At 40.7% G+C, this 22,588-nt stretch overlaps 1 protein-coding gene across 1 annotated transcript in view; it reads right to left on the reverse strand.

Annotated features, from left to right (window-relative positions):
• The window catches only part of CPED1 (cadherin like and PC-esterase domain containing 1), a 270,311-nt gene extending 249,858 nt beyond the window's left edge, over nucleotides 1-20,453 (reverse strand). Inside the window, exons 1-2 of the mRNA XM_057732280.1 lie at nucleotides 20,376-20,453; nucleotides 19,408-19,891 (exon numbers count right to left, since the gene is read on the reverse strand). Of these exons, the coding sequence (XP_057588263.1) occupies nucleotides 19,408-19,656 (249 nt within the window). The 5' untranslated portion in view covers nucleotides 19,657-19,891; nucleotides 20,376-20,453. The remainder of the gene's footprint in view (nucleotides 1-19,407; nucleotides 19,892-20,375) is intronic.
• Nucleotides 20,454-22,588: the final 2,135 nt, after the last annotated feature.

Raw genomic sequence — 22,588 nt, forward strand, 5'->3', positions numbered from 1 at the left:
AAATTACTATTTTCTGTATGAAAGTGTCCAACAGCATCCCGCCAATAAACGATGCTAAATATATGCAAGTAAAATTGAATAAAAATCAATATCATATCATAACTCTGTTTTTATAATAGGAATTCTATAAAGTTTTTCAATTAATATAGTTTAGTCTGTCATAAAAAGCCTTTCTACAGTAACTTTTATGCTTCTAATACCCTGATACATATTTTTCTCTCTATTTTAAGGCAAAAATATGATTTCTTTATTATGTTTACTGTCTGTTTCCCCACACCATAAAAGAAGGTAAATGAAAGTATATCTTTTTGTCTGTTTTGTTCACTTTTGTTTCTCCAACCTAAGAATAGTCCTTGCACATAATGGGCACATAATAAATATTCTTTGAATGAATGAATACAAGCACCTTTTTCTTCAATATGTAAAAGTCTTTTTTAATAAATACTACCATGGAAGATTGGGATAGAAAGTGGTAAAAATTTGTATTAAGAAATTTGTTTCAGTAGAATTTTGAAAAGAGGCAAGACTGACAAAAATAGAGTCAAATACTTGAGCAAAGCAATGAATTTACAGTAAAAAAAAATTCACTAAAGAGCTACATTATAAAGGCACTATATTTCTCAGTTAGTACTAAAAGTCTTCACCAAGACTTACCACAAAAGCAAGAAATACAGCTCTTGAAAATATAGTAGAGATGAGAAATAAAACTTAGTTTTTTTCCATACGACAGAAAGATTTTTTTCTGGATTTATTAAAGTAGCCATGTATTTATGACATTTTTTGATGCGCAAATACAAATCATATAGTAGACCTCGGATGTGTGTCATATATAACTAAAAGTCAAATTGCCATGCTGTCTAGATTTCTGGCATTTTAGAAATATTGTAGAGTCTATCATAGTGAATTATGTTTTAATTTTTCTGCTAAAAGAATAGAGAATTTTTTTCCATTGGCAAACAATACACTTATTTTAGAGAATTCAAGAAATAAAATGGATGGAGTTTTTTAGGATGCATATCCTATATATTTTCTACTTAAACACTATTTATAATTGTAGGACACTTTAGGAACTGCAGGTTCTCTGGATATGCAAGCAGAGCCTCTGAGAATGTCTCCTACTTCATTGAACAAATTTAGTGACCCTTGGCCTCCATCTCGCAGCTGACTCAGCTGAACCTTGAGCCCATCATAGAGCGATCACAAATTTCTCAGAACTACTCCATGACAACTGAGCACCCTCTGAATGTACCCCCAAACTGTACTTGCGGGTTATCCCAACACCCAACACCCAGTGTAAAGCAAATTTACCCATCTGTGGCTTGATGTAAGTTCTAAACAAATAAGAGAGAGACAAAAGCAATACAGTTTCAATATTTAAAAAGTATCCACAATATAGCTTTGATGAAATGGTGCCCACTTAAATAGCTATTGCCAAAACTCATCTTCACCTCTTCCTCAATCTAATTATCCCTCTGACACTCTTCACAATTTATAGTTATAAATTACTTGTTCGCTGTCTGCTCCTCCTACAAGTCTGTATGTGTCATGAGGGCCTAGATTTGTCTGCTTTGGTCATTATTGTACACACAGCTTACTGCCAGGTTCTAAGAGTGAATGGAAGGGTGAATGAGCAAATGAATAAGTGCTAAATGCAAAGTATGAGTTCACTGATTCTAAATATATGCATGCCCTTTCATTATTTTACTTACTGTCAGGTGGAAAAATCCACTAGAAAGTCTCAGTGGAGACTTCAACATCCGCATCTCAAGTCATAAGACATCCATGACCTCTTCATCCCTAATGACTCTCTCCTCCACTTCACTGCAACTTCCCACTCCACTGGCTAAATCTTGATCTTTGTGTTCCCCCAAACAGCCCCATCTCTGAAATTATAAAATGAGACACTCCATTCTCTGATCACATTCCTCTATTTCCAGCTCTCCTCATTTATTCCTAATATATCAGTTCTTCAACCGCTGCTCTTTCCCCCTAATGCCAACTTTCTACTAGCCTCCTTTTCACCTTCCTCCTCCACATCTCAGATTCCAGGATCCAATACTCTCTACCCGGTACATTAAATTCCCTTGCTCCACTGTACTTGCATCACAGTCACAGAGCAAAACCTCAAGCATGGACACAAGCTGGGGATACAGCATCAAACAAGACAGGCAAGTCTCTGTCCTCGCAGAGCTGACCGCCCATCAAGAAAAGCAGACACAAGCATCCGGTTATAATAAATTATGACACTGCCAGGTAAACCAGGAGGAAGAGGATGCTGTGGAAATTCTTAGCTGAGAGAGCCGAGGAAGATTTCCGCACAGCCCGCCTGACCTGCCCTGGGCTGGGGTGGCCAAGAGCTGCTGAAGAAAAGGGGTCAGTTGAACAGATCCTGGTTGGCAAAGACAATTTAGTCCTCCTGCTCCCCAGACGATCCCACTATGCTTCCTGGGTCAATTCTCTCTCACATTCTCCAAAGGGACAAAATTTCCCACTCTTTGGCTACCTCCTTCTTTCTGCAGATAACTGCCTCCCCCTGGCAGAGGAAATTAGCCCTCTTAGAAGAAAACACACTGAGTTACACAGCGTCTGTTCTGGCAAACCTACAGCCTATCAGCACAACTAACATTTCCTCTTTTCTTCTGATTTTCATAGAAGAAACCCGTCCTCTTCTTATCAACGGGCAATCACTCTGCTTATTCTCCAGACTCCACACTACCCCCACCCCCAACCAGGCAACAAACCTCCTCCCAAGTTCCACCCTCAAATCCCTGAGAATGTTCTCCTTCTAGCTCCTTCTCCTGCATCCTTCTCCTCTCCCCTCCCACTCCTTTCCCACTGGCTCTTTCTCAACATTTATTCCTTCATTCATTTACCTATTTAATATCTGTGAAAGCTTTCTATGTGTCAAGCATGGTTCTAGGTTCTGAGAAACACAGCAGTGAAGAACTGGATAAAGTTGTAGCCCTCACTGAGCTTACTTTTTAGTGGGAGGAACAACAGACAATTAATGAAGTCATGCAAGATAAGTTCCTGCAGAGATTGTTGCAGAAAACTGATCCCACGAGAGACCAAGCATGACACTCAGAGGGTTGGAGAACTCAGGTTTATTGAGCCGGCAGACCCAGACAAACTAACGCTCCAAAATTCTGGGACCCCGTTTCAGGAGAATCTTTTCCTTATATAGGTTAAGGCATATAGCTATAATTGGCACAGACTGATTGGTTGGTTTAAACAAGGCTCTAGTTGAGTTTGGCACAAACTGATTGGTTACATACTTACTATAGGTTATGGGCAGTTACAGAGCACGGGAGTGGCTATGGGTTACATGCAATGGGGGGAGAGTTTCCAAACAGAAACTTGCATGAGCAGGAGCAGGACATTCCATACTTATCAGAACATCTTAAGGTTACAGTTGATAACTAGATCATTTTGTTCTTATCGTGGCACAGCAAGCAGATTTTACAGAAACAGAGCTAGCATAAAGTTATAAACTTCAAATTTTCCCCCATCAAGATAAGATATCTGGTCAGGGTAAAGTGTCAAAGATGACCCAAGATGGCCATGCTGCTGTTGCTTGCGGGTGTTATGAATGTTGTGTATGAAAGTCAATGAGGGAAGAAAGGTAATTCTTAGAAAAGATAAGAAGAGGTATTAAAACAGAAGTCCTTGAAAGTCAGCAGCAGGGGTACTTTTTATTTTGTGAGTGGTAAATACGGTCAGGTAGGTAACAAGAAATAACAGGCAATGAAGATACAAGTGGAGGTAATGCAACATGACTTATAATCTTGTTAAGTAGCTAGTAGGAAACCAAAACCTTGAAAGCAGTGGAGAATTTAAAAGTTGGTCACTTTATGCTGGTCTTTCTACTGAGGTGCAACTTTGATGAACTTTGATGCTGTTTACAAAAAACCATAGCAGGGAAGAGGTGGATGGGGAAACTAGACCTACTAAGGTAGAGGGAGGATGTTTTCTTGTTTTCTTGTGTTTTCTGGATGAATGGGTACTATAGGATAGAATTTCAAAAAACCAGACTGCTACTACCTAAATCACAGGATTTCCTAAGAACTATATGTCATGGTTCCCATAATGCAGAAAATAAGTTTTGTTGGGTTTTGTTTGTGGCTTTTTTTTTTTTTTTTTTAAATGGAAGCATTCAGTGACCTGGGTGACCATGCCACAAGAGGGAGACCTGTCACCCATCCTAAGGAGGCATCTAATGGCACTGGGGGAATACTGGGAGGCAGAGCACTGGGAGAAGAGGGCAGTGAGTACACCACACTGTAGAGCTGGGTTTGGTGTAGAAGTGTGACAGGAAGGGGGCAGGACACAACCCTTAAAAGAATGACAGCCATTGAGGACATGACATAAACTGATTAGAACAGACTAGGTCCAAGATGGTGGATGAGTCAACTTCCACTAGACCTTGAGCCTCAGTATACACTTACTGTAATACATTAGCGTCTAAATGACATCCCCACAGGCACCATGACAGCTCTGAGGCCAACCACAAAAGGCCAAAAAGTGGGCAGTGGCCCAATTCCTGGAAATCCCTGCCCCATCCTGAAATACCTGGAATATTCCTCCCACTCATTAGCCTATGAAATTACCCAGCGCTATAAAAACTGACAACCCCATACCCTGGGGCTTCTCACCTTCTGAGATGGCCCACACTCTGTCTATGGAGTGTGTATCTCCCTGAATAAACCTTCTTTCACTTTACTATGACTTGCTCTTGAATTCTTTCCTGCACGAAGCCAAGAACCCACACTAGGCTGCCATCCCAGGGACTTGCCTGAGGCCTGGGATGTGACCATCCTCTTGCGCCCCACTTTCTTTCCTGCAACAGAAGGAGAGGCAGCAACAGGACATTTGCACCTCGGAGTGGAAGTGAGGGAGGGGTCAGGTACAAAGGATGAAAACATTCCAGACGTGGGGAGAAAAGTCCCAAAGAAAGGAGGTGCTGTGAAGACCTTAAGTAAACAGAGAGGGAGTCTGTAAGCCTGACACACGAGAAGAAGAGAGGGGGGCACAAAAGAGAAAAACAGAAGAGGACAGCAGGACAGGGCTTGACCAGACCATCCTAAGCCAGAAAATATTTAATGAGAAGTAACATCAAATTGCCTTAGTCCACTGGGAACATCTGAAACACTAAGACTTAAGAGATATAGTATGATTTTTGCCCATCAGAAAAGATTCCCTACCCCACCTATAAAATATGAAGCATATAACCTGATGGTAAACCCTGAGAATGCCTCGGTCATCTCTGTCTAATGCCCTTCTCCTCCCTCCCAACTCAGAACCATGCTGAGCCTTTCTAAGAGGGATGCGCAGTATAGAGCTTGTGTAGCCGGAGGAAGGAGAACAGGAGCACCTGGAGGAGAGCAACTTGCAAGACAGGAAAAAAAGGAAAAAAAGGCTGCTTCTCAGCTCCTCAAACCCCAACCAATGCACAGTCATGCTGGGCATAGCTTCAATTGTGCGCTGCTGACTCCTTCCCCAGGCTAACCCACACACAGAGCAGGAATCTTGGAGACAGGGAGAAATTAAAAACAAACCAAGAACACAAGAACAGGAATTTCTCCTGGAGTCCCTATCTGGAGTCTGCTGCTGTGATTTCTTGCCTCCCCACACCCTACAGTTGCAGGCTGCCTATCACACATCCCACCCCTCCCACCCCCTGAAGTACTCATCGATTTCAATCACCATGGAGGGACTTAGATTCCCTCTCTGCTTCTCCCAAATTTCTGATTCTCTTTTCTAGCTGTTTTGAAAGTCCTATTAAGCATCTTTTAGAGCCTCTTCTGGAGGCTGTTCCTCCAACAAATTCAAGACTCCTTTCCTTGAGATGCCACCCACGAAGCACAGCTGTGGGCCATTGGTTTATATTTGCTAAAACTTTACAGACATAACAAAACCCAGCTGAGATTACAAAAACACAGGACTCGCCGGGAGATGGTGGTCATGATAGCTTCCTTTGAGACATCTTTAAGAATTAGATAAAACTTTAAATGAGATCAGAAAAGAGTGTAGACTGCTTTTTCTTTCGCCACAATTGAGTTTACTTTCCATTTTGGATGAAATAAAAGCCACTCTGAGTGTCCCTCTTTTGCCTCTTCTCCTTCCTGCTGCTTTCCTCTTTCTCTACAATTCCTTCCCATTCTCAGTCTTCTATTAATCCGACACTTAATCACACGGAACTTCAGAGGAGGAAGACACTATTTGCTTTCCATCCTCAAGCCCTGATCAAGTTTGCTGGTCTTAGAGTAACAGCTCCCCAGCCCCCTGAATCTTAGACTGTCAGCAGTCGTTAAAGGACATCCGAAATGAAGAAAATATAAAATTGACAATCCCCAATTATGAACTACCAAGCAGAGGACAAGAAGAGACCTTGTTCTTTCGGAAAATGTTAAAATAATAGCAAGTCTCTGTCCCCTCATGCCAAAACAAGGAGTTAATTCAGCAATTCAGTCTTAAAATAGGAAGTCCATACAAAGGCAACCTAACAGAAGAGAAAGAACACTGGGGTCATAACAATAATAACAATACCTAAGCAGCATACAATCTACCAGTTTCATGGGTGCCGGAGACTCTGAATGTAAGTCAGAAGGCTTGCCAGCAACACCCAAGGACTTCCGAATCCTGAGTCTCTGCTCTACTTCCTGCCCGCTACCCATTCATTATCTGCTGACACCACTTCAGCCCCACCAGGTGCACTTCCCTTTACTCACCTGCAAATGAACATTAACTTTCCATCCTACTTTTCTCACCCTTGTGAGAGACTCAAACAGTGAAATAAAAGCTTTAGAAAATGTATATCCCCTCCTAAATGTAAGGTGTATTTAAATACCTCATAAAAGTGATCGCATAAAAGAACCTGTTGACAAATTAAAATACGTTAAATTGTTAAATGATAAACTGAGGCATATTTAAAATTTTAAGAGTTTATTTGAGCAGAAACCCATAGCAGTTGGAAAGCGCCAAACCCGAAGTGATTAAGAACACTCCACCAATGGGAGCTGGGGAAAGACTTATATACAGAAACTGCAGAAGCAGAGAAAGGAAATTATTCCTGGGCTGTAGCCTAAAGCCTAGGTGACTGTTTGCGACTGTTGTCCTTGATGTTTTGATTTCAGGACCTTGAGCCATTCACAGGCTTGGATTCTGGTTTGCTGACAGAGGCCCACACAGCCTCAGAACCACCTCAATCTAACGGCCTCCTTCCTTAATTAATTTAACAAAATAAAAACGTTAAAAATTTCAATCATATGATTTCATACGGGTTCCATCACAAGTAGAATATGAAAGAGTTGTTTTTACATATTGGGGCATTAAAGCATTTAAAAATAATCACTGGATCACCATTGCTACCATTCTTCTTTGCTAAAAATCTAGTGTCACAGCAAACGTACCATTACGAAAATAAAATGTGGCCAATGATACCATATAAACAATGGCACACTTCTTAGAGTTGGGTGCTAGATACAAATTAGGCAGTATGTTCATTGCACAAGTAAATATGATTTAATTTTATACGTTATTATAATGTCCTATAAATAAATTCACAACCAGGATATAAAAAGCCCCTTATCACATTACATTCCCTCTTTGGGGCTTAAAAAATACGGTCCCCATTGTTTGGTCCTAGGACCTTCCATAGGACTCACCTATTAGCTTTCTGAACACTTTACTTTCATTCTCCATTTCAATCCTATCCTCTTCTCTACACTCTCCCTACTATAAGGTTTGCTGCACATCCTCCCACTGCCCCGCCTGCCCAAATTATGACCTCAACTCTCCTCCTAGCCCTCTCTGCACTTCACCACTGCACACACAAAGACCCCAGGCCTCTGCACCAGGCCATCATGGAAAAACCTGTGGTGGCCAGCCAAGAATCTCTTTCAGCACCAAAGTGAATATGCCCTCCCCTGGATAGAGTCCAGCCTAAATAAAACACCTGCCGGATGCAAGGATAGAATCCAAGCACTGAGATGGGGATTAAGATTCTCCATCCACTGCTGATCCAGTCACCACATTCATACTCCCAAGAGAGGTTGCTAAGGCCACTTCAAGTGTCTAATATTGTCAGTCCATGCAGATAGCATCCCTGACTCCTTTCTTCTCCCCTTAGCACTCACATCCAAGTAGCAACCAGTTTATTTGGATTCTCCCCAGAAAGCCAGGGTCCCCAGGAACTGCACAGACTGTTAAGGATGGGAAGCCAACATCCTCCTTGCAGGTGGTCTTGCATCTCCAGGGCAGCAAAGGTAAGCTCCAGTTCTTGGTTGAAGGACAAGCTACAGGATAGAGGCACGTATCTCACAAATCCAGAGGAACTTTGCCTCACCCTACCCATATCGGGGCCAGAGAATTAAAAAGAATGGGAGAACGGGTTAAATATCCAAAATTCTGCATAAAAGAAATATCCTGCCTTACAGCGAATGTGTAGACCACGTCTCCTTAAGTACACACATATGCCTTGGCACACACTGCTTTTCTGCTTACTCTGAGCACGCTTGTGGCTGTTCACTCTCCATGGCCTCCTCACCTCGTCCCTTCAGCTCACTGGCCAGTACCCATCTACAAGCTCAGGGACTACCCTGGGTAACATCCTCCACAGCCTGCCTGAGCCCTGAGAGCCCTCTTCCCTGAGCTTCCCCTCTAGAAGCCTCTAACCTATCCCCCCCGATCCTCCTCACCTCGCCAGATGCCGTACTATCACAGCACCGCCTCATAACACAGCCTCACATGTCCCTCTCAAAACCTCAGAGCTCTCCAAGTTACACACTCATTCTAGAATGTTTAAGTATTTCATAGCCAACTTTTTGCTTCAAAAATCAAAAATTGGCAGGAAATAACAATATCCAGTAATACCACAACACAAGCACTATCTCTAGAGGAAGGAATAAGACATCGCCTAATACTGTTACCAAATTTTCAACTCCCTAAACCCTGTAATCTTTTCCGTAAGGGACAGATTGTGTTGCCAAAGAGCGTTTGGTGTTTTTTTTTTCTTCTTCTTCTGTTACTGGCTAGAAAAGTAAGTTCCCTTCCTAGAAGTCCAGTTTATTCTTAAAGGGTCCAGCAGATGGTCTCACAGGTCAGGCCTAAAGAAGAAACCATTTCTTCAAACACAACAGATTGCTTTGGTTTTCCCAGGAAAGCAGGGAGTGATGACATCTTTTAAATGGAGAAGGACTTGGATGAACTCAGGGGAGATCAGTGTTTAAGAATCCAATTGAAAGTACAAAAGAAGAGTTTAAGGACTGCTGGTCACCACAGGAAGTCTTCTACTGGACACACAGCACGAATTATATGAGTTCCCATTCATCGTTCATTCAATGTGTTATATGCCAGGCATTGTGTAAACTTGATCCTGCTCTGATCCAAGTGCCAGCAATTTATTAGGTTTTGTGTAAATGCTAGACTTCGCAGGGAGTGGCTGCATTATTACAAGTACTTGGTTACTTTGTTCAGGGTTTTGCTAAAAATTGTGCTTAAGACCAAGTGCACATCATTGGATGATGAGACATCCTCCCATTTATATAAAAGAAAAGGGATTCCTGTAAAGTGTTGTTATTTTATATTAAAAGCAGGAGACAATTCTAGCTCCTTGAGGTTTTATATTTCTGACAATATATTTTCATAAACACATTTTCTCTGCTCTACAGCAAATACGTGTGTTTAAAGCAGACATAGTAGTACTTTAACCATTGTTTCTTTAAAACCTCTTTTTCTACCCCGCCATGAAAAAGAAAATTAACTGCTCCAAATCTATCTTCTCTTAAAGTACCTTATGTAGCACTAAAATATATGGATAAATAGGTTTAGCTTATGTGTAGGACGCTTCAGATGTATTATTAATTTTCACTATTTACCCAGAAAAAAAATAATTAATAATAAAGGGAGGAGTGAGGAAAAACCCATTTGAAATCACTTCTGCCCTCTGGGTGTGACCAGTAGGGAAGGTTTACTGCTCAATGTGAAAGTCGACTTTCTGGCTGATACTCAGCTAAGGTCAGGCAGTTCCTGCACTGCTACAGAAAAGCTAATTTCCTGTTCTATTTTTCCCGAAGCATCTGTGCACTCTGGCTAAATTAATGCTAGATGTTCCACTAGGGAAGAACCAGGCTCAGGGCTGAAACTATTGGAATGCTATTATACTTCCTATCACTTGTTAAAGAAACAGTGAAACTCAATCGTGACAGTGCAATTTTGGACTCCTGGTGGCATTCTGAAACATAACTGTGTAACTTGACATCTGTATAGCACACTATGCTATAACTTTTTAAAGTAAAAGGGAGTATTCCTGGTACTCACAGTTATGTTCCATATATACATTCTTCTCCCTCAAGAGGCACCAAGTGCAATAAGAATATTTTCATGATGTTATTCTTTGGGACTCGTTAAATTAATTGAACAAGGAGGACACGAGACCGAGGTGGCTCTAACGCCGTGGTCTAACGTAAGCAAATCAAAGTGGAGGTTTTGAAACTGACGCTTAAGGACAACCAATCACAAGCAGCAAAGGAGGCTTTAAGCTATGGCCAATCAATAATTCCCTTGCTCCACTTCCTTCCGCCTTTCCTCCGTAAAAGTCTCTCCCTGGGCTCTTGCCATCCGAGTGCTCCTAGCCACTTCCGGTTTGGCACTACCCAATTGGAATCGAGTTTTGCTCAAATAAATTTTAAAATTTCCAATATGCCTCAGTTTACCTTTTAACAAATGTGATAATGTTTATTCCCCTGCCTTTTATAATCTCAAAGTTTTCCAAAGCACTCTGCCTAATGTATACCTAATTTGATCCCATAACATCTCTGTAACATGCATCTCCACCCGCATGCCACAGTCCAGGAAAATGAACCCCAAAGAGTCACTTGTCCATGGTCACTTATCTTTTCAGCACTGGTACTGAGTCCCCATCTGTGTGTGTCCTCCTTTGCCTGGAGACGGTGAGTGGGGCTCAGCAGGATCTGCCTCGGATACACAGACCTGTAACAGGTGGCTCTGGAGGTTTCCAGAAGCCTGCACCACCAGCCCGACACCATCCACTTTTTCTTATGTCAAAACCAACGAGAAACACTAGGATCCTGGTGCAATATTACTCTTTAAATACATTCTCCTTTCTTCCCATAGATGACTCGTCATCAGGCTTTTTCCCTTGCCTGACTCTCCCATCCTGCACTGGCCACTCTTCCCCGGATGGCTCTCGTAGTCATAGTCAGAATGGCAGCAGCTACCAGGTTCTCTTTGTCAAGATCAGCTGTGTGGTATGTCATAAGATATTGGTTATAAAAAGAATTAACATACCAAAATGTGTAAATCATTAACACTTTATAAATCGGGCAACATGTGCTGCATTCCAACTACTTGCAGGCAAACACTTTCTGGAGTGGGAGAAGAAGGAAGTATTGTGCACTGCCCTGGAAAACCAGCGGAGTGTGCCTGCACTTGACTGCACTGAGTGTCAAAGAGAAAAGTGACAGACTGTTGGTACAGGACACACCACTTTAAACATCTGCCTAAGCAAAACATAATAAAGAAAGCACATAGGCTGAGGATCAAAAACAGGTACTATACATGCATTACTGAAACAAATATAAGCCATTTAAAGTGCTGATTTTTGAGGTAAGAGCTTAAACCCAGCTTCTCAGGGGCAGGAAGGACACCAACATTTATTGAACACCAACTCTGGTCAGCCATCATGTTTGCTGTTTTTAAACACATATTCAGTTTTCCCAAGTAAGGCTTAGTTAGCTTCATTTTTCCAATGAGAAAATTGAGAGTTTAGAAATCGAGGTAAAATTTGTCTACATGCTATAGCTAGTAAATGACACAGCTGGAATTTGAACCGATGTGTAGGAAAGCCCATGCTTGTTCCACAACATTCTGATGCTCTATGATACTGCTTATTCAGCATACTAAACAGGTTTGGGGTTAGAAGCCTTGCTGGGGATAGTCAGGTCTGTTCTCCCCAGCAACATGCAGAGTCTCAGAGCCTCCCCTTAGAGAGTTATTCTGATTGGCTTGCAGTATAAGCAAACTGGTGGGGGGTTCTATTCAGAGTCCCCAAGTAAGGATTAGTGAAACCAAATGTAATTCTATTTCAGAACACGTTGATAGGGCCCATTCTGCACTTTCACATCCACGTGCTCTTCTTAATAATTACTTTGGTTCATCTATTAAGTACCCATAGCCTCTATTAGTGACTTTAATTGAAAGTTGAACAAATTTTTTTCATTAAGATCCTTATATATAACCAAGACTTGATGCATCTTTTCACATTACATTCCCTTTTTAATCCTGTGCTGAGAACCAAGATGTGTTGTTTTGCATTTTGAACAAGTCTCTGTAAAGTACAAAAGTTGAAAAGGACTTTTACGTTGCAGATTTCCAACTTTGGTATAGTTTCTGTTAGAGAAGATAAATCCTATTTTAGAACATGAGCTCATTCTTTTAGTGAGAATGACTCCCTAGAAAAAATATCCAAAAGAAACCAAAGGGAAAAATAAAACCAAAACAGTCTTTTCACCCCAAAGGCCACAGAATCAAAGTTGATAATAGGAGGCACTTTTTATAATGTCAGTGTATCCATTTCAGAGGGTTTATCTTATGTGAGTTCCAATCCTATAGAACAAGATACAGAATTGCTTACAGAGAGAAAGAGGCAGAGGCTATTGCCACTATTGTGAGAAAAACAAGAGAGAATGACATCTATAAACTGATTAATTCCTTGACTTAAAGGAAATTTAACATAACTTGCTTAAATATGAGCTTCATCAAGACTTCATTAAAGTTTGTCTAATGTAAGCAAGTTCGAATTTGTATAAAATTCTCAGTATGAACAATTTTTTACCCATGTGCATACTTCATTACAAACATTTAACATAGCTCTAATCAACCCTCAGAGAAATCCACAAGCATTAAATGCTCATCATTAGCCCAACCAATTCTAGGAAAATCACATACCTGTTAGTATGCTGACAACATCTCCTGAAAGCCTCCTATACATAGGCCTCGTATTTAGATGCCATCAACACGATTTTAGAATATTTACATCCAAATCTGGTTAAAATATAAAAACATGTAAAGGAAAGGTTCAATTTTTGGCAGAATCAATCTGTTAAAAAATGGAAATTGCTTGAGACAAAGAGGGGTTAAATGATGGTGACAAAGAAGCCAAGAGGGATGGGGAGTAGATAGCGAGGCATATACGTTGGGAGAGGATTTTTTTTTTTTTTAATTTATTATAGATACTTGAGGATGTTTATTTACAGGAGAAGAATCCCAAAGAGACAAATGAACTGAAGAGAAGGAGAGAGATGGATGATAACTAATGAAGCAAATTCAGTGTAGCAAAGTGCAAGAAATGGTACAAGAAGGACTTCAAGGGATACTGGTACAGGGAAAAGATGGAGTGGAGGACCTGATTGTTCAGCAAAGGAACAAAGAGAGGAAAGGTGTTCCTCTCATCTCCCGGCCTCTGCTTTAAGGAGGACTGTCTCTGATGCTCAAACTCATGATTTCTTTATTTATTCATTCATTGACTAGATACTTATTCAGTGCTCATTACATGTCAGATACTGTTTTGGCACTGGGGATGTAGCAATAAACCAGTCAAATAAAGTCCTTGCTCTTAAGGAGCTTATATTCTATGTAGGGAGACAGATAGTAAACAAATAGATACATAGTTATACAGGGTCAAAAATCTTAACCTCTTTCCCCTACTCTCCCCCCAGCTCATCTCTCCACTTCCTCAGCTATAACATTCAGTTAATGCTAGCAAAGTAAACTTGAAGGAGAAGGAGAAGGAGAAGGAGAAGGAGGAGAAGGAGAAGGAGAAGGAGAAGATTCAGCCCAAACAGAAGACCGTGCTTAGAGATAAGCAGGCCTCACACTGAGTGACATATCAGCCTCCCTCGGTTTTGTCTTGATTCTAAAGGCTCATTTTACTGTGAAAAGGCAATAGCTTAGAGGCTGGAGAACAGGGAGAGAAACTCAACAAGGCTTTCATCTCAGATTCTCCTTACCCAAGTACTTATGTTCATTGCAGCAATAACTCATTGCTCACCTACTTTGGGAAGGTCAAATGTCAGGGTCTATAGAAATTACAGAGATGGGTAAGTCCTCAAGGAGATTAAATAATAATTATTCTGATAGTTAATACTAACTGAGCGCTTCCTACCTGCCAGACACTTCAAGTGCTTCACATGATTTCTCTCATTTAAGCCTCATGTTAGCCTTGTAAGGTGGATGATAATATATACATTTTGAGGAGAGGAGACAAAATCCTGAAGAAGTCAAGAAATGTTCACAAGGTAACAAGTGCTATTGATTTGACTTGAGATCTCATGTGCTGAACCATTCTGCCTCCCCAATTTTATTAGTTTCCCAGGGCTGCCATTACCAAGTACCACACACTGCGTGGCTTAAAGCAACAGAAATGTATTTTCTCACAATTTTGGAGACTAGAAGCCAGAAATCAATGTGTCAGCAGTGTCATGCTACCCCTGAAAGCTGTAGAGAAATCCTTCCTGGCCTCTTCTGCGCGTGTGGTGGTTTGCTGGCAATCTTCGGGATTCTGTGGTTTGCAGCCTCAACACTCCCATCTCTGAAGCAGCATCTCAACTGGTCTGCCTGCCTTCAGTTCAGTCCCCTTCAGTCCATCCTGCAGTGTGTACTCTAAACATAAGTCTATTTGTGCCATATTTTGCTTTTCATTCTTTGGGGGTTCCCTGTTGCCTTCAGGATAGAATCTAGACTCCTTATCATGCCCACAGTTCCAACATCTCGACCCTGCTGAACTCTCTACCCCACTTATTTTCCTTCTTGCTCTGGTCCCTCAACACATTACACACACACACACACACACACACACACACACACACAGGCTTTTTTAATTTCTTCTCTGCACATGTGGTGTTTTCTGCTTGTAATACTCTTTTCTTTCTCTACCCTTTCTACTTCTTTCTCATTTTTCAAAATATTGTCTTAAAGTTATGGATTCCCTACATTCTATTTATTTACTTGTCTGTCTCACAGTGCCTTATATTTCTGTATTACCAGTACCTGGTACAGTCTGGCAAGTATAAACTGCTCAACAAATATTTACTAAATGAATGAAGAAAATGAGTGAGTGAATGAATGAATGAATGAATGAGAGGGATGAGAAGGAGAAAAGGTAAAGATGAAGGAACGGGTTTTTTTTCAGTTGGAGAGGAGAGTTCTCAGTGAGATAGTTAAAAATATCTCATTTAAAGAAAGTAATGTCATTTTCCAAGAGAGGGAATATATTTAGAAATCTCTGTGGATTTTAAAAGGAAAATTAGCACAACTACTGGATCAGACACTAGATCACCCTACCTCACATACTCCTCCAATGGGCATTACTCATGCCATTGTTGTGATCATAAAGTTTTGGACCCTGTTTTCACTACCGCGGCCACCACGGACCTAGATGCTCTTATGCATGGTACAGACTGAAAGGGCGGACCACCCCACTTTTCCCTGGCAGCACTGCACCCACCGAGGCCCTGGCTCTCCCATGGCTGCTCAGAGAGTCCAGGTAACACTACTTAGAAGTAGCATGGGACCAACTCTAACCAATGAAAGACAAAGCCAGGAGACAGATAAATTGCTTGTTCTTCCTGATCTTTCCCCCCGTGCCTGTTCTGAGACGCAATAGTTTAATATGGCCTCTCTGGAAATGTCTCCCAATAATTCACCCATTTGTGTTTGCTCTCCTTCTTTCTTTATTTCCCACCATCTCATGCTCCTGGGATTGTACCAACCAATAAAATGTTAGCATCTAAGTGTTTGCCATGGGCTCTGTTTCTGGAAAACCTAAGCTAAACAAGTAGTTTTTAGAAATTTTCAAGTGTTAAATATATTATGCATTATTAGAAACAGATTACATAAAAAAATATTTGTAGTGAAAATACTCATTTATTTGCATTGGTTTACCACTGGACACTGGGAGAGTAATTGTAGGGAATGGTCACTGAAAAGAATAGTCAAGAAGAAATGGAGAACAAAGAGTCAAACTACAAAGAAATAGCCAGCCTCCTCGTGAAACATCAACAAGAGATAATCAGAAACACATGGCTATGGTGAGTACAAATATATTCCCCAAAGAGCTAAGTTTCCATTAAAGGAGTATATACCAAGGAAATTTTCTTCCATTGTGTCTGTTTATAATTTAATGTGCTTCCTATGTTATGCAATATGGACGTGTTAGATTCTAGGAAAATAAATAAATCTATTGGGTGACTTACTTCAGTGAAGATAACTGAAATTGTCTTCAGTTTATATATTAAATTGAAATAATTTTAGACATAGCACAAGCAACTAATATTGGGAGAAAACCTAGAAGAAATAGCAAAAGTACATCTGCTTAGCAAGGCTCTTTGGAAAGCTCAGATGGAAAAAAGAATTAAAATTTGGCCAGAGGAGGGAAAGCACTTCCTCACTATGGAAAGTTGGCATATACTATACCATGATCTCCGTCTGTACTGAAAACAGTTTTAGACATTGAACCAGATTCCCAAGTGCAAAGGTGTAAAGAGCACAGTCACTTACCTTTAAATATTTGCTACTACAGAACCCTCTGTTACTTGGCTGATAAAGTACAAAAGGCCCTCTCTTAGAAACAGCTACACCCAAAATGACTGGGAAATACTTACTGCTTATTCATGAAAGTATGCAAACTATGATTTGAGAAATACTCTATGAGTATACTTTGGTTTTGGAATGTTTATCCCTGCAGACACTACAGCATTCATTGAAACACTTTTTCAAACATTCTCAAATGGATTCAGTAAGATTTTTTTTCCTTTTTTAGATTTATAAACTCAGACCCAACTTACACTTCCTGAAGGGGCAATTACTTTAAAGTTTAAATGTACTGCTTTTTAAGCATTTTCTTACTTCCTAGTATTTCTTTAGGTCTGAATACCTAAAGAGGATCACAGTTTTTCCCAGAGAACCACACATACATGTACACACAACTTGTTGCATAAAATGCTTGGGTTTGGTAGACATCTTATACATCCAAATACTTTCTGGAATCCATGAACCTTAGGTCAAAACCAGATGTTTTAGGTAACTTTAAAAATCCCCTAAAGATGGATGGATGCAAGTAAGGGAAAGTCCTAGTAAGATGAATATTTTGGTTTGCCAATAAAAGTAATAACAAAACCCAAAATTTATAGGTAGAAACAATGCTTCTTCTATAAAATGCCTAAAAAGCTATATTTTAGGTCTTGAGGAAAACCTAGGTAGCATCTCATTAGTTATGTTTTTAATGAACTTCTTAAGTAGCTGTTTTTGCGGAGGATCTGAAAGAATATTTAATCTTCAAAAAGGGATTATTATTTGATTCTTTTCTGGAACATATTACAATGAGAACTAATTTAATTTTAACTAACTTCCACATGATACTTTCTGTCTAATAAAAACTGGCTCTAAACCAATGGCTGGCCCAAGTTAAATGGAAAATAGAGGTAGACGACAAATGGTTGGAAATTCAGTTTTCATATCCACTGAGCTTCTGAACTATAATTGTGACTTCAGAATCTTGCTTAGAGTTAAAATATTTAAGACTGTGGAAAAATATCATCATGTGTTAGGCATTTTTTGTGAAGAGCATTCTAGAGTGAATGTTTTACACAAGCAGCCAATAAGTTTCAGATGGTTTATAAGTGGCAGGAGTTCCAAAGCTGAAATGGAATTTTCTGTGACAGCCTACAAATAACAGTTAACATATGCCTGAGTTACAGGCAAAAACAGGAGTCACCGTAAAGTCAAGTAGTGCGTAAGAAAAGCTGTAAGTTAATGAATAAAAACCTTTTTGTCCAAAATTCATAGCAAAAATTTTAGGTACTTAAAGAGCAAAACCATCTCAAATATTTTAAAGAAATTACACTTATTGGAAACAAATAAGAAGTGACTTTCAAAGTCATAGTTTACACCCATCATAAACTTGATGTATTAAAAATGCAAATGAGCTAAGTTAATGCTGGTATAAATTAACAAAAAATATAAAATTTTTAATTACTTTAATCTTTGATTCACACTTGCTGTTGAAGTTTCATCTTGATGTGTTTCTAGTTATATTATCTGTTTTTCTGTCATATTTCTTGGTCAAGATATTTTTGGACATTGTTGATAAAATAAGTCACTCAAAAGTCTTCAAATTTTCTTTGTTCACACCTGATGTTATCGTGTACTTCAGTAAGTTCTTACTGCTATGGTTTCACAAATTGTTATCAGAGCTTTGAATTTACTTTTATTTAGAGCATCATCCCTGCAGCAGGACCTAGATGAATGTACCAGGTCACAAGGCTAGCCCTGTGGCCTGCCTAAACATCTTTGAGTATCATCATACCTACCTTACGTAGCTCAAAGGATTATGAGTCTGAAATGAAATACATAAAAGAGTTTTTAAAACAAGATGGTGTGGTGTTAGCAGTAATGGTAGCAGTAAGAGTTGGTATTCGACAAGAAATTCTGCTCCAAACACAAACCATGATTATAGGATCTACCTAAATCTACTGTAGACATAAGATAGTACTTACAGATTCCTAAATTATCTTGCTACACTATTGCTGTAGCATATAAATCAGTGGTTTTGCTATCATGAATATCTGTGTGTTTCTTTTCCTTTTTCAGACTGGATTATTTTAAAGGTCTTCACTAACAGGTATGAGCAGAGTAGTATATTAAAATAGAAGTTCTGTGTGTTTACTTGCATTTTGTGTTTTCTCCAACACTTGACAAGTAAGATTAGTAAAGTTAATTAGAATGGTGTAAGTATGGAATAATCTGTATTGTTCTAATTCTATAAGCAATAAAATGCAGTGTGTCAACTCTTTTGAAGAAGCCTATTATACTACTTTTTAAATGCTTCAGAAATAAATATATTGCTTTAGAAATGTGCTCAGCAATGACAAATAGACTTAATCAATTATAAAATGTAACTTTGGGGTAACTTTGAGTCCAGAATGGTCTGACCATTCATACGGACTGCCTTGAGAAAAGAGACACTCAATGTTTACCAAATTTTATGAATACTTGACTTATGTTCCTGAACTGTAAATCTTCAGGTCTCTTAGAATCCCAGTATTTTAGGAAGAAGTCACATCACACCCATCTCCTCCAAGTTGTCTATTTCATTTAGAAGAAATGAAGTGAAATTCTGAGAGATAAACTAATGACCAGGACTCTGGAAGTAAATATAAGAAGTTGAAGCTAACATGTGTTTCACTGTCATAAGGTCACTCTCTGGACTGTGTATATTCTGGATCCTTTTCAGACCTCATGGAAGTTAATTTTAGTCTTACCGAAGGGACAGAGAGAAGCAGGCTGCTATCTTTGCAGAAAATGTCAAGGTTAAGCTTATGACCGCCTTACCTTTCTGATTTCCTGTGCCATGTCGGAGAGAAGGAAGCACTGCTTGTCCAGGGAGACTCTTTTCTTGCATCTGCTTGCCTGGCTTTCGGTGGGTGTGCTTGGCGCCGCCCCAGGGACAGCAGCTGTGAGCTTCCTTGACCCCCGGAGTGTTAGGGTCTGGTAGAAGAGACAGATTGCCACCACCAAGCCCACCAAGAAGGGCCGAGGGCAAAATCGCCGACGAAAAAGGAACACTGGACGACAGACCATGACCAGTCCAGCTTCACTTGGCCCCTGTCCACGTTGCCGGAAAAGTCATAGCAGCTATTTTTTGTCAGCATGAAAAACACAAATCTGTCTTCTTTTTCCACAACTTAAATCAAATCAAGATCGCTCCATCCCCACTTAAGAACTTTCCGAAGTGTCCTGCCAAAGGAATCATCGGTCCCAAAAGTCTGAGGCGGTTAATAAGAGCCCTTCCATGGATGACTAAAAAGTGGCTGGCCTGGGTTAAAAAAAAAAAAAAAAAGACATCAAAATAATAATAGTTGTAACTAATAACCTGAGCGTACCCCAGGATGCCAAACTGTTGCTTCCGGTAATGCCTTATTTTTCACAACATCCTTAAACTCACAGTAAAAGCTTCACAGGAAAAGAGAAACAACACCAAAGTGACTCTGGAGTCTAAAAACAGCATTGGAGAACGCAATAGGTTTAAACCAAAGTGCCTGTTGCACAGCTGGACGCAGGCCAGCTCGCCTTAACAGTTCCTCATTTTTCCTCCGGTTTTAAAGCAGTCCTCCTTTCAAGCCTTTCATGTTTCTTAACTGCTTCCCTTCATTCCGTCTTAAATTGCCACTTTCCTGTAAGCCTTCACGGCTTTTAATGTAAAAAGGGAATACACGGTCTGAATGGACACCGTTACCATCCGCAGGGTTTGGCTTGCGTCTGTTTCATTCCGTTTCAAGTTCAAAGTTCTATGTACTTACTCAGTTTTCATCCTTTTAGCCAGAAAAAAATACTTTCCATGATCCCCTAATGGACTGCTGATCAAAACCACTCGGAAGGAAACACCCAGTAGTATGACTCCAATGCATCTCCCACCCACCGACACACGCACGCAGATACACAGCCCCACACGCGCGCGCCGGCCACACTCGCGGCGCGGAGCAGGGAGCAGGGAGCCGAGCGCGGGGCGCGGGGCGCGGGGCCGGCGGGCAGCGCCGCCACCGGCCGGCGAGGGGGCGGGGCCGAGGCCGGGGCTCCTCGGTCCTGGGGGCGGCCGGAGAGCGCTGCCCGCCCGGATCAGAGACGGTGGGCTTCCCCAGACTGGAAACATTTCTCATTTCCCCTGCAATGTGGCTGCCCATCCAGAGCTGCAGAATTTTAAATACATATTTGATGTTTGACCCCCTCTGTATTTTTTTTTTCCTAGTACAGCATTGGAAAAACAAATAGCCCTTTGTCAGTTGGGGACAAAGGTCGAGGAGGGCCTAAAGCAGGCTCAGTGCGTGAATTGGGAGGATCTTCACTCGAGGGAATTGCGGTCACTCTTATGGGGAAAAGAGGGTCACGGGTACTGTCTGGACCTCAGAACGTGAAGGTCTGTCGTATGCACTGATTCCGACGGAAATGATCTTCTGGTCAGTACCTAACTCATATCACATTATTAACTCCTTTCCTGGACTAGGGCTGAGTCTTTCAGAGGCTAATTGCCTGACACTTCACTCCCATAATGAACGGACCTGTAGCAGAAAGGCGTAGGCAGCACGCTCTGTCCAGAAGTCAACTCAATCTAGTGCTACACAGACTGCCCCGAGGAACCCCCAGTAGGCAAGTCAGCCAGCTTCTCCACTTGTGCTGAGTCGGCTGAGGTAAGGCCATGGAGAAAGGCAAACTGTTCAGGGCACGTGGCTCGCCTCTCCCAGCCTCTGCTTTGCGAACTCCGGATACCCAGGGCTGGCTTTAGGCTCATAGCAGACATTCTTCCAAGGCTCTCCTAAATAGGTTTTATGACCTGCTTCTGACCCAAACTCCTTCTTGTGGGCCGAGGTCCTCCCGTGAGCCACACCCCTAAAGTGATCCCATGCTTTAGGCACGCTCTTGTCACTTATATTTTGTGAGACGGAGCGCCCCCTAGGGGTGCCTCGCTATTATAGGTTCAGAGACAAAAGGTCATCTACACTTCTCACTTGTAAGAAATTACTTTAACACCTTAACAGATTAATTAAAGCTTTATAGATTAAGTATTCAAACTGAAGTTAGATATATCCCGAAACCTTGCATATATCCCCTCCAGCTTGTTTAATATTGTTTTATGTATAGATTCAGAGTCCTCAATTCCATGACAAATGAAATAGAGAAAAATGAAGTGGCGTTTGACTTTTAGAAGCCAAGAGAGTTTTAAGAGGAAATGGCTAAACAGTAGTGTTGGCAGATATAGTTTCAATGTAATTTGAGAGATAATAGGAATTGTGAGATCTCTAAGTTGGAATTGTCCCTCTGTTGATGTGATCCAAGGTGAGACAAAGTTCTTTACTAGGTGAAAAGGAATGGACACGCATTTCTATTATGGCAAAAAGTCTGAAGACTGAGAGTTTGAGGAACCTAAAGGGTTATTTTTATGCCTTATTAAATTGAAAGCATAAACCAGATGCTAAAATCATATTATCTTCTATCTGGGAGAAATGAAAGACAACAGCATAGTTAATTTTATAGCTAGACTTCAAGTAACAGGAATCAGAAAGAAGATGGCAAATTAGTGTTCTAGAAATGATACTGGCAGGCAGGTTGAAAAACCCATTGGGAAGACGGTAAATAAATGAATACCTGCAGAAGTGAGAAAAGGGATAGTTAGAGTGGGAAGTTGGAAAGAAGAAGCAGGAAATAAGATACAGACAGACTAAGGGAGTCCATAGACAACATCTGACATTAGAGTTAGCCCAATCTGGGTAGAATCATGGCACTGCCTTTTATCACCTGGTTTTAAACAAGAGATTTGTGAAATAAGGATGCTAATGCTTCCTTCGAAGTGTTGTTGGTCTGACTAGATGAGATAATGTATGAGATGAGCATTCTGTGCACATGTGTTGGAAAAATGCATGCTGAATGAATGTCTGTTATGTTTTTTATCCTGTGGCTGAGCTCAGGCTAGCTTGGTGTCAGACACATGAACAGATAATTATCAAATATCAGGCCTCTT

The sequence above is a fragment of the Hippopotamus amphibius genome, chromosome 4, assembly GCF_030028045.1.
Source record: "Hippopotamus amphibius kiboko isolate mHipAmp2 chromosome 4, mHipAmp2.hap2, whole genome shotgun sequence".
In the NCBI taxonomy this organism is placed as follows: Eukaryota; Metazoa; Chordata; class Mammalia; order Artiodactyla; family Hippopotamidae; genus Hippopotamus; species Hippopotamus amphibius.